General features: G+C 39.6%; 1 protein-coding gene across 1 annotated transcript; it reads right to left on the bottom strand.

Annotated features, from left to right (window-relative positions):
* Positions 1 to 818: 818 nt before the first annotated feature.
* Positions 819 to 1322, bottom strand: LOC136322369 (uncharacterized). Its single transcript, XM_066254410.1, has one exon. It carries the CDS (start codon positions 1320 to 1322, stop codon positions 819 to 821), a length of 504 nt encoding a protein of 167 aa, XP_066110507.1.
* Positions 1323 to 12611: the final 11289 nt, after the last annotated feature.

Raw genomic sequence — 12611 nt, 5'->3', positions numbered from 1 at the left:
ACCTTTGCCATATTTAAGTTTTACTGCAACTGTGATATTTAAAAAGGACACACATGTGGGATGGGGGTGGAGGGAAGGCTTGCCAGTCCTTTCAGCAAAGGGCCTCTCAGCAGGCTGGATTTATTGGATTTAGTTTTTCTTCACCATTTGGATTTCTAAATATTTTTTACTAGTTCAGTCTTTAAAGATGAGAAAATCAGATGATTTGTACTAAAACACTGCAGTCTTAGTCCCTGGGGTCCAAGAACAACTGCTGAATTCTTCCAGCTTGGCTTCGTGGCAACATCTGCTCAAGTTCTCTGTGCTCAGCTGCTCACACAAAGGAACATCACACAGTGCTGGGGTTTTGTGGTTAAAAAGTAAACTAATCAGTGAGTGTATCTTATACCTCAGTTTTTTAAAATAAGTTATGCCCCATGTTAATGTTTCTAGTTTAGGAGTAACAGAAATGATTTTATAATGCTTAACAGAGCAAAATTTGTTGCTTAGTTTTGAGTCATTCATTCATTCATTCATTCATTCATTCATTCATTCATTCATTCATTGCTTTCTAAACACATGTGTCAGATACGTGGCTCTAACTCTTACCAGGTAATTGTTGGGTTATCCTTGTTGATGATGAGATCATGTGTTGTGTTTTTTGAACTTCTCTCCATTTGCTACATAGTTTTGAAATTTTTAAATAGGGAGTTGATGTTCTTGAAAATGGAAGGCAAGGGTATTAATGCCTTCTGAATTTTCACTCAGCAGTGATCTGGACTGTTAGGTGTTAGTAAATATCATCTGATTTTCACACTGTACGGGAGGAGTGAGGCATTTTATAGTGTGGTGTGATATGGTGTGTGGTGTGGTGCGGTACGGTGAGATGTGGTGTGGTGCGGTGAGGTGAGGTGAGGTGCGGTGAGGTAAGGTGCGGTGAGGTGAGGTGCGGTGAGGTGAGGTGCGTTGCGGTGAGGTGTGGTGCGGTGCGGTGAGGTGCGGTGCGGTGAGGTGTGGTGCGTTGAGGTGCGGTGAGGTGAAGTGCGGTGTGGTGAGGTGAGGTGAGGTGCGTTGCGGTGAGGTGTGGTGCGGTGAGGTGAGGTGCGGTGAGGTGAGGTGAGGTGCTGTGAAGTGAGGAGAGGTGAGGTGCGGTGAGGTGAGGTGTGTGGTATGGTATTGTATGGTGTGGTGTGGTATGTATGGTATGGTATATCATAGCATATTACAGTGTATTCACTACAGTGTGGTATAGGGCATACCTCAGATTCACATGATAGCTCAAGCATCAACTTTGCTATGTCTAGTCTTGTGATCTTGGGTAAATGTCTTAAATTTCTTTCCATGCCTTAGTTTACTTAAAATTATAAGAATATTTGTATTCGGAATAACTAAAAAAACTAGATGAGGTACTGTAGGTGCTCAGTACATGGTAGATGCTCATTAAATGTCAGTCTTGGCTGGTTTGCTCAGTGGATAGAGCATCAGCCCAGCATGTGGATCTCCCAGGTTCAATCCCTGGTCAGGATACACATGAGAAGCAACCATCTGCTTCTCTCCTCCTCCCTCTTTCCCTTCTCTATCTCTTTCTTCCCTATTGTAGCCAGTGTCTCGATTGGTTTGAGCATTGGCCCCGGACACTGAGGATAGCTTGATTGACTTTGAGCATCAGCCCCAGACAGAGGTTGCTGGGTGGATCTGGTCAGGACACATGTGGGAGTTGTTTGTCTCTTCCCTCTTCTCACTTAAAAAAAAAAAAAAAAAAAAAGCTCAGACTGTCCTATGGCCTAAGAAGAACATAAAGAGGGTAGAAGGCCCAGGACTAGTTCTCAGGAACTAAGAGTCTAGTTAGGAAGATGAGACATAGCGTCTGTGTCAAATCACCACAAAACATGCCTCTGAGAAGAAACCTAACTAGCATGAATTAACTTACACCTTCTTGCATCAATTCTGGAAATGGAAAATGTAGCTTTCTGAAAAAGTACATTTATACTTTGATGTCCAGAAGTCTTTATATAAACCAACAACCCTTCTTGGGGAAGTGAAATGCTTGAGTTTTAAATTAAGCTCAAACACACACACATGCACGAACACATGCACATGAATTTGATAGTGACTTTGGGTTTCATCAGGACATTCAGCTGAAAGTTGTGCAAATGTTTGATCCATGTGGTGACAGCTCATAGAACATGTTATTTCTTATGTCTGCAAATAACTATCTAAATAGGAATTTGTTTGAAGAGATTCTATTTAACATATATATACTAAAAAGCAATTTCTCTTGCTATATTTTATATTAAAATAATGGAAAACCTTACATTTACATGTCTTTATGCTTTTTGAGGTACAGGCCATGGTAGGAGAACTTGACTGTGTCACTTGATAGTGCTAGGTCAATGTGGGTAAATACTAAGCCATTGATCTCTAGCAGGAACCTCTTCTGAAGAGGTTATTTAAAATCTTCACCGATCTTATGCCAGCAGGTTCAGTGGAAAAAGCAAGAGCTTTGAAGCTAATGAGATTTAGGTTCTAATCCATATGCTGTAGAATGAGGTATTCAAAGTTGCTGGAATGGAAATGGTGACAAAGAGACCTGGGATCAAGCATTGATGCTTTTCTTATGTTAACTGCTATTAAAACATCTCTGATGATCGAAATTGTCCCTAATGGTGAGCATTGTAAGATAGGCCAGTTGGGAGCTCCCCAAAGGACACTTACTAGAAGGTAAACCCCAGCCCCATGCCAGTGCTTCAGTTATTTTGGGGAAGGAGATGGTGCTGGACACAGCCTGTGTCTGAAGTTAGAACTTTAAGGCTTGTTCTTTAGTGGTGAGCTTAACACCACTTTGGCGGCAGTCTTAATGACCAACTAGGGTGTCTGCTGACTGCATCTCACAAAGTTGCTGGTGTCACACATAGAGGCAATGTAGCTGCAGGTCCTTTGATCACCTTTTAAGGTGGTCATGCTATTTTAAAGCCTGGACGTGGCACTTGTGAACTTCAGCTCCATTAATGAAGATGGGGGTAGGATATGGTAGGTGTAGGGTAGGGAATGAGGTGACTCCAGGTGTGGTGACAGTTAAAGAAAAGGACTGATGGAGTGTTTAAAGGAGTCATGGATTGGGAACTCCTAATCACTCCTCCCCTCAGAGAAGTGATTAAGATATAAATCAATAGCAGAGTTGAGACTTGAAGAGGTCTTGTTCTGCCTCCAGTTCTGGTCATCGCTCCAGTCTGACCATCCCTAATGTGATGCTGTATGTATGCATGGACCTAGGGAAATTAGCTCATTTGGCTAGACTTTCCTTTGATGCAGGATTGCCCACTGCTCGGGTGGCAGTAGGCACTATTCCTGCACCCCTGCTCAGCTCATTCAGAGTATCTCTCCAGAGCTCCTGCACCCCTAGTGTATTTTTTGAGGGGATATATATAAACTTCTGGTTCTTTTCTCACCCCCGTGTTGGAGTATTCTCAGAACTGGAGAAGTTAGAGCTCTACATGGCGTTATTCACAACTCCCTGAATGAATGTGCACAAGTCTCAACTTCAGTGGGCGTTAGGGACAAAAATACTTATTTTACTTGCTTTATATGTTTGATGCTAGATTAAAGTGAGAAGAATACAAAGTATATAGAGAAAAGCATTTTTAAGGTTTCCTAGAGTAGCAGAATGAAATTTAATGTGTCCTTGAAGTAAATAAGATATTTCCTGTTAAAGTCCACCAACAAAAGACCATCAGGAAAACACTTACCCTGGCCGGTGCTCAGTTGGTTAGAGTGTTGTCCCCATACTCCAAAGTTGTTGGTTCGATCCCCAGTCAAGGCACATACACGGATCAACCAATGAATGAATAAATAAGTACAACAACAAATCAATGTCTCTCTTCTCTCTCTCTCTCTCAAATTAGTAAATAAAAAATATTTTAAAAATAAAAAGAAATTAGGTTTATTTTTCTTGATGTAACAAGACCACAAGCACTCCACAGGAAACAAGGAACAGGGAGAAGTTTCTTGCAGGATCTAGGTGTATGCTGGGTGATTCAGGGGATGTCTGAGGTTGTGGAGGCTGATTGTAACTCAGACATTTCAGGAAGCAGCAGCGATTTTGTGATTGTGTATCTGAACAGTTTATTAGTGAGGAGGGCCGGTGTGGGATGGGCATGCTTCTTATTAAGGTAAAGGAGCAGCAGTCTCTCTTGTCAAACAGAAGAGGAGGATGTTTCACCACTTTTGTGGTTGCAGAGTGCCTTATCTCTGTCTTATTCCATATATGGTCACGGAATGGCCTTGTTTAGATCTTGTTTCTATTCTGTGAGTGTGGTTTATATTCAACTGAGAACAACACTGCCAAGATGCTAGCAGGGCTGCTGTCTCACCTGATTTTATGTGTATTTCCTTACTCCTTTCCTGGAAGGTAAAGAAGGAAGTCATATTTTAGAAGAGTGCCAAGGCTGGACACCAGGACAGGGTATAACTGAGTTTTGGAGGTTGTATATAAAATGCAAATTAAGTTACAGAACCAAAATAGAGAACATCAACTACCACAAGAACCTCAGGAAGGGAGCATCAGGGAGGGCGAGTGAATGGGGCAGAGTGCAGCTTCTCCGTCAGACCGGTGTCTGCACACATGCCTGTAAGGAGACCACTACCAGTGCAGAATTCGTTTCCTGACTTTAAATCAGGCCACCAGACTCCTCCCAACACCAAGGCAAAGTTTTCCTTTTCCCTCCCTGTTGCCTTCCTGTGGTTCCTTTTCTATATAGTCAGGATCTATACACAATCTTTATTTTAATCTTTATTTTAGCTAGATAAAAATGGGGGAGGTAAATTAGTAACACTGATTACTTCTGGGAAGTGATACCTAAGGGTTTAGGGAGAAGTCATCACTGCTTTATACACATGTATTCTTAACACTTTATGGATTAATGATTTTTAATTAAACTATTTTTTTAAATGAGACAATATAAGAAATGGCAGGGTGGTGAAATGTGTGATTTGCCACTGGAGATGCTCTCTGAAGGGTGATTTTAGAATTAATGTTTCCTTTTTTTAGAAGGGAAATTCAACATTTCCTTTTGTTTTTTGGTAAAGGGCTAGTATAGATGTCTTGGATCTATTTAAATATAATAGTGATAAAAAGCTAAAAATCATGATTCTCATACAAATATAAAATGAAAATTTTTAATGATTTTATTTGATTCATTAATTAATGGGGAACCAGTTAGAGAATTCAAAGAGCAGACACCCATATAGACAACCAGGAATGTTGAAATGAGTTTGCTCAATAAATATAAAACTAGCTTCCTGGAGAAAAGGATATCAGTTTGCACTGACAAAACTCATTTGCCATCTGTGGATGAAAATCATTGCATTGCTGTCAGTTACCTACACTTACAGAGCTGTAGAAAAGTTCAAAGACTATGAAAGGCAGACATAACTCAGAAGGATGCCTTGGACAAGACACTCAGTAATCTTATTGGACCATTTCAAAGATTTTCACATTTTTTTTCCTGCCAGCTTAGAATAACATTTCTTAAAATTCACTGTTTCTGCCTGAGACCTGTGTTTGTACTTATGTGTTTCTAAAAGAGAAAAGGGAGAAAATTTGTCATAACTTTATTTCGATGTTTATATTCTGGGTGACAAATGACCAAACCAAACTGACCATAAAAAAATTCACTGATTTTAAGAATGATAATACTGATGGTGTAATATCAGTGAATTGTTTTAAATTAACTTTCATTTTGTATTTTATCTTTTAGGATGGGACAGAAAGCAAAGTATCTATTATAATAAACCGTATAACACATTTTAAAAACACTCAACTCTTTTTAATGAGGATGTCTTCCTTTATTTCATTGGGCATATTTTTCCGAGAAAAGTTGATATACCACTCACTAAAATAAATTAATATTCCTATTTTACTTGTTTCATTAACCAGAAGAATTTTTTCCTCTAGATACAAAGATCGTCCACATCTGTTTGCTCAGGTTTTTAAGTTATACACACACACACACACACACACACACACACACACTTTCTCTCTTTCTCCCTCTCTCCCCCCCCAATGGAAGAAAGCTAACAATTTTTAATCTATAATTGCAATTAGGGGGGTAAGCTGTGGGAAGGGAAGTAGAACCATTGAGGAGGGGTGAATGGGAAGTAAGTCATAAAACATTGCTTGTATCGACTGATTTCTTTGAATAAAAACTGGTTTTATTTCTCTCACCTGCTTTTCCTGCCCCTACCTTGTCATTTCTTTGCTATATTTTAATTGATTGATTTTAGAGAGAGAGAGGAAGGGAGAGGCAAACAGAGAGAGAGAGAGAGAAAGAGAGAGACACATTCATTGTTGTTCCACTTAGCTGTGCACCCATTGGTCGCTTCTCATATGTGCCCTGGCTGGGGATTGAACCTGCAACCTTGGCATTTTGGGATAACACTAAATGGCTGAGCTAACTGGCCAGGGCCTCTTTGCTATTTTTCATGTCAGTGCAAGGTATACATATTGGGTGCTCTAGTGTTTGCATCTATGATGAAAATTAATGGAGTTTTATTTGGAAAAAAGAGTTAAACATTTGGGAAAGGGATGAGGAAGAGAAGAAAGGTAGAAGAAATTTCATAATTTTTGAATAGAGTTATCATTAGCCAATCTTCTTCACCAAAACAAGCCAAATAAATTTATTACCAAACACAGCTGGGGAAAGGAGCCTCAGAATTTGTCCTGATTATGGAAATGACACATTGGAAGTAGTATTGGTCAGATTCTCCTCTGTATGTATTTGCTGCAGTGGGACAACATCCACATACCCTGGTAGTGGAGGTGCTATGACTCAGGAGGGCAGTAAAGTTTTTATCAAGTCCTCTCTTTTGCTTTGAAAAATTTCCCTTCAAATTTCAGGAAACATATGTTTACTGGGCAGAATATTGTTTATAATTCCTCCAGGGTAGACTCAGCAAAACCCAAAAAGTAAACAGTGACAATTCTGAAGACAGATATCCTTCAGTGGAGTAGCTGAGTCTGGCTGTAAATGCTATAAAGTCTTGTTTATTGGGGCTTAATTCCCTTAAGAATTCCATTCTTAATTCCATAGGTCTTGGTCTAAGGTTTGCTCTGCCATCCTTTCTTCATAGACCGTGGGAATTAATACTATAAATATAAATAAGATAATGATAATGTCTGGGTTGGTAGTAGTGATTTACATTTATAAGAGCAACTGTATTCTAGACAGCTTAGAAATATTATTTAGATAGCTAGATAAATTAAACACATTTATTATCTAGACTGCCAAGTTTTGAGAGGAAAAAATGTTCATTCTGTAGAAGTCAATGAAATTGCAAATCTGGCTTATTTTGATGATCTCTCTCAACCATAATTTGAGTGAATGAACTAATAAACAAAGGAATATTATAGTCCAATTTGAGCTATTATATGTATCTCACAAAATCAAATAAAATTTCTTTAATACCCCAAATCTCTCCATAATGGTAGTTTCTTTTTTTTTTTTTAATTTTTATTTATTTATTTTTAATTTTTCTGAAGCTGGAAACAGGGATAGACAGACAGACTCCCGCATGCGCCCGACCGGGATCCACCCGGCACGCCCACCAGGGGCGACGCTCTGCCCACCAGGGGGCGACGCTCTGCCCATCCTGGGCGTCACCATGTTGGGGCCAGAGCCACTCTAGCGCCTGGGGCAGAGGCCACAGAGCCATCCCCAGCGCCCGGGCCATCTTTGCTCCAATGGAGCCTTGGCTGCGGGAGGGGAAGAGAGAGACAGAGAGGGAAAGCGCGGCGGAGGGGTGGAGAAGCAAATGGGCGCTTCTCCTGTGTGCCCTGGCCGGGAATCGAACCCGGGTCCTCCACACGCTAGGCCGACGCTCTACCGCTGAGCCAACCGGCCAGGGCCATAATGGTAGTTTCTATGCAGTTATTGGTTCAAGGCAGTTGTGTGATAACATTTTGTTATTCAACAAGCTTTGATTGAGAGCATGATTTTGACCCAAGTAAATTTTTTTAGATTTTATTTTTATTCATTTTAGAGAGGGAAGAGAGAAAAAGAGAGAGAGAAGAGGGAGGAGCAGGAAGCATCAACTTCCATGTGTGCCTTGACTAGGCAGGCCCAGGGTTTTGAACTGGCAACCTCAGCATTCCAGATTGACACTTTATCCACTTGTGTCACCACAAGTCAGGGTAGCCAAGTAGATTTATTAGCTTGTTTAACTGAACTGCATTTGAACAACTAGATGAATCATAGCCAGTTTTAAAGTGCTTCTGATTCAATCAGAAGTAACTGACAATTAATTAAGCCACAGTAATCAGATATATTACTGAACACTTGACTGTTGTATACAGGAAACTATGTACAGACAATAGCATTTATTGACATATAAAAATATATATATTATTTTACAAAAATAATATATATATTTTTGTATTTTTCCAAAGTTGGAAACAGGGGAGGCAGTCAGACAGACTCCCGCATGTGCCTGACCAGGATCCACCCAGCATGCCCACCAGGAGCCAATGCTCTGCCCATCCGGGGCGTTGCTCTGTTGGAACAAGAGCCATTCTAGTGCCTGCGGCAGAGGCCATGGAGCCATCCTCAGTGCCCGGGCCAACTTTGTTCCAGTGGAGCCTTGGCTGTAGGAGGGGAAGAGAGAGACAGAGAGGAAGGAGAGGGGGAGGGGTGGAGAAGCAGATGGGCGCTTCTCCTGTGTGCCCTGGCTGGGAATAGAACCTGGGACTCCTGCACGCCAGGCCAATGCTCTACCACTGGGCCAACTGGCCAGGGCTAAAAATATATTTTTCAATGTTACTAAAACATATAATGTTAACTAGATCATTTAAGATATGCAAATACCTTTCTCGTTATATCTTCTGGTTGTGTTTAATATGTATGTGTGTGACAGACCCATTTTAACCTAAGATTTTGTCAGGTTGATTTGAGCTATACCCTTTTCAGAAAGCCATGACCCACTTCATAAGGTCTTAGTAAATTTTATGCAATGTAACATTTCTATCGAGGGTTAGTTAGGTATCTCAGCAATGACATTCTGCAAGGGAATCTGAAACACTGAAGGTGGAATTTTATGGATGTTGTAGGAAAATAAAACAATGTGTATCTTTTGTTTGTTTAGTGATCCTTCTCCACATATGAAATTCAATAACCTGAATAAATGACTACTTTAGTAGCTAGGGGACAAAGAAACACTATTTTTAATGTTAGCAAGGCACTTTATTTTGTGCCAATGTTTATATTGAGTGCTATACATGCTTTTTCACAGTTATGTTTAATCCTCAGAACAAGCATAGTATTGTCTCCATTTTTTACATGTGAGGAAACTGAAGTGTAGAATAGTTAAGTGACTTGCCCACGGTCATACAGTTAATAAGTGGTAGAGCCAGGCTTCCAAATCCTGGAGATACATCATCACAATCCCCACTTTGTAAAGAAACTGTATCTTTAACATAATTTCTAATGTACTTGACTTTTGGTAATTAAAAATTATTTTTTTTCTGTAGTCCTTCTTCCATTAGGGCTAGATCATGACATTTTTCATGCCAAGGAAAGGGAAAGATAACCACTGGTAGGAAAGGAACTCATAGGATTGGTAAGAAGGAAGTTATGACATAGGAGAATTGCTTCCAGAAGGGAAAGTAAGTACAAAGTCCTGGTGCTAGAGGAAGAAGGGGGCTGAGGAAGAGGAGGGCCAGATAAGAGTTTCTGGCTCTCCCAGTCCTCAGGGTTGAACATCTCAATAGGTTTGGGGCTGTCAGAGAGCATCTAGACTAGCTGACTAAGCTGTTTAGGGAAGCCCTAGGTTTTTTATGGCACCTGTTGAACATGGCGCCATTGCATGGGCTCAGTTCAGAAGTGATGTTAGGGAGATGTGTTTCATGGAGGGCCTAAATTGGTGCCTGTTTTTTGTGGTCTGTACCATGGCACACTGGAGTCAAAGTACTTGCTGACTGTGTGCAAGTGGAGAGGAATGTGGATATGGAGAGGACAGATAGACTAGAAGATCTGGAGTCATGAAAAGGAGGTCACAGAGTGAAGGGCCTTAAGAATGGAAGTATGACTAGAGGCCCACAACCTTGTTGATGGGTACTAACATGATAGTCCCAGAATGAGCAAAAGAAATGAGTCCAGCAAGGACCCAGGAGACGGCATAGGGCCAGAGGCTCTTCCCCACCTTGTCATGAACTTTTTCTTCAACTAAGAAGAAAAGAAAATTGGTTAAGATGACTTCTTAAGAGGAAAGAAACCCCTATAATGAAGAGTCAAAAACTGAAATACAGTAGTTACTTACCTAAAGAGAACATTTAAAATGGAAAGAGATGCTATTACTTTTATTCAGCAGAATTAAGTGTTCCTCCCTAACCTCATCCTAACCCTACCTCATTGGCCATTAGGAGAAGTGCAGCCACAGAAAGCTGGAGTGAGATGAGAATATTTATGTAAAATAGTTACATTTAGTACACATTTGGGTCACTGTAAATTCTGATTTTGCCCTATCATATTGCTATATGACATAAATATTGGAAGTGCTTCTGGTAAGTTGAACAGTAACCTACTTCCCTTAAAATACAAAATGAGCCCTTAGGTACTAGAAATTCTCAAACCTTAAACAGCTATCAGTCAGTAATTTCTGGCCACATCTGCCTCCTCACTGGAAATCCCCAGTAGATGGGGTAGAGTTACTGGTAATGCTGGGATATTTGTACACCCATGGGTAGGTCATTGACTAGAAAGTTCTTCAGCATCACTAAGGACCTTTGTAACCTTGAGAATATTGCTCACCTTTTCTGAGCTCCAGCTTCTTTATGTAGAAAGTGGAAATTAATGTAAAATAGTATTTGCTGCATATTGTTTTTGTAAAGGTGGGTGAACAATGAGACAAACATACTGTGGAATGTGACAACTGCTATTGTTAATGCTATTATTACTGTTGTTACTGTGGTTATCAATTGATGTATTTTGAGCTAACAGCTGGGAGACCGGATGTGCATAAATAACCTAAGCACATGCAAAGCTGTGCTAAAAAGCACAGCCTCCTGTGATGATGACATCATATTATCATTCTTCTAAAAATCTAAGCTGTATTTTATTGTATATTGCCTCATTTTCTAAGTATTTTACTTAGTTTTGATGATTTTCACCATCTAAATGTTCATTGCTAGACAGGCATTGTGTCTTGTGCATAAATACCTATTTATGTAAGAAAGCTATAAAATGTGAACTAGAAATTAAAAGTTCTCATTTTTAACCAATTTACAAGATGGAAAAGTTATTGAAAACAATGTTGAATGCATAATACAAAAAAGCTCAATGCATATAAATTAGAAATTAAAAAATCAAATCCAATCAAGCTCTTAAAAAGTTCAAATTTTTGTTTCTTTCATTGCTTAAGCTTATTTTGTTGTCTTTTCTCCCTTATTATTACAGCTTTAGACTCATTGCAGATTAAAAGAGAAGATTACCATGTAGAATACCCATACCCTATGCACTTTAATAACTTGATAGATAGCCTTCCTTCCAGATCACTTTCTTTTTTTAAAAAATTTTTTATTTATGATTTTAATTTGTGTTTACATAAATTCAAGTGTCTCACTGAATATATCTCCCCCTGCCCCTTTATTCCCCCTCACCTCCCCCATACTCCTTCAACCCAGTACCTTCTCCCCCTTCATCCAGGATTTGCTGTCCTGTTCTCTATAATGCTGTGTTATGTATATATAATTTCATTAATCTCTTTCCGTTCTCTGGGTCCCTTTGATCCCACCTCTGCCTCTGTTCCATTGCTCAGTTCACATTGTTCATTGGATTCCTCAAATGAGTGAGGTCATATGGTATTTTTATTTCTCTGCCTGGCTTATTTCACTTAACATAATAGTTTCGAGGTCCATCCATGTTGTTGCAAAAGGTAAGATTTACTTCTTCCTCACGGCTGCATAGTATTCCATTGTGTATATGTACCACTGCTTTATAATCCACTTGTCCACTGAAGGACACTTGGGCTGTTTCCAGATCTTGGCTACTGTAAACAATGCTGCAATAAACATGGGGTGCATTTAGTCTTTTGAATCAGTGATTTGGTATTCTTAGGATATATTCCTAAAAGTGGGAGAGCTGGGTCAAAAGTCAGTTCCATTTTTAATTTTTTGAGGAATCTCCATACTGTTCTCCACAGTGGCTGCACCAGTCCGCATTCCCACCAGCAGTGAAGGAGGGTTCCCTTTTCTCCACACCCTCTCCAGCACTTATGTGTTTTGTTAATGAGCACCATTCTGACTGGTGTGAGGTGGTATCTCGTTGTTGTTTTTTGCATTTCTCTAATGATTAGTGGTGTTGAACATTTTTTCATATGCCTATTGGACATCCATATGTCCTCTTTGGAGAAGTGTCTATTCATTTCTTTTGCTGATTTTTTTTATTGGATTGTTTATCTTACTCATATTGAGTTTTACAAAATTTTTATAAATTTTGGTTATTAACCCCTTATCAGACATGTTGGCGAATATATTCTCCCATTGTGTGGGTTATCCTTTTATTTTGTTAATGGTGTCTTTTGTTGTGCAAAAACTTTTTAGTTTTATATAGTCTGCTTTGTTCATCCTGTCCTTTATTTCACTT

This window comes from Saccopteryx bilineata, chromosome 2 (assembly GCF_036850765.1).
Source record: "Saccopteryx bilineata isolate mSacBil1 chromosome 2, mSacBil1_pri_phased_curated, whole genome shotgun sequence".
Lineage (NCBI taxonomy): Eukaryota > Metazoa > Chordata > Mammalia > Chiroptera > Emballonuridae > Saccopteryx > Saccopteryx bilineata.
This window is presented reverse-complemented; position numbering and strand designations above follow the sequence as displayed.

Coding starts and splice junctions, on each gene's coding strand:
- LOC136322369 (XM_066254410.1), bottom strand. CDS start 1,322: ATGGAAAGAAATTTAAGACATTTACCCAAGATCACAAGACTAGACATA.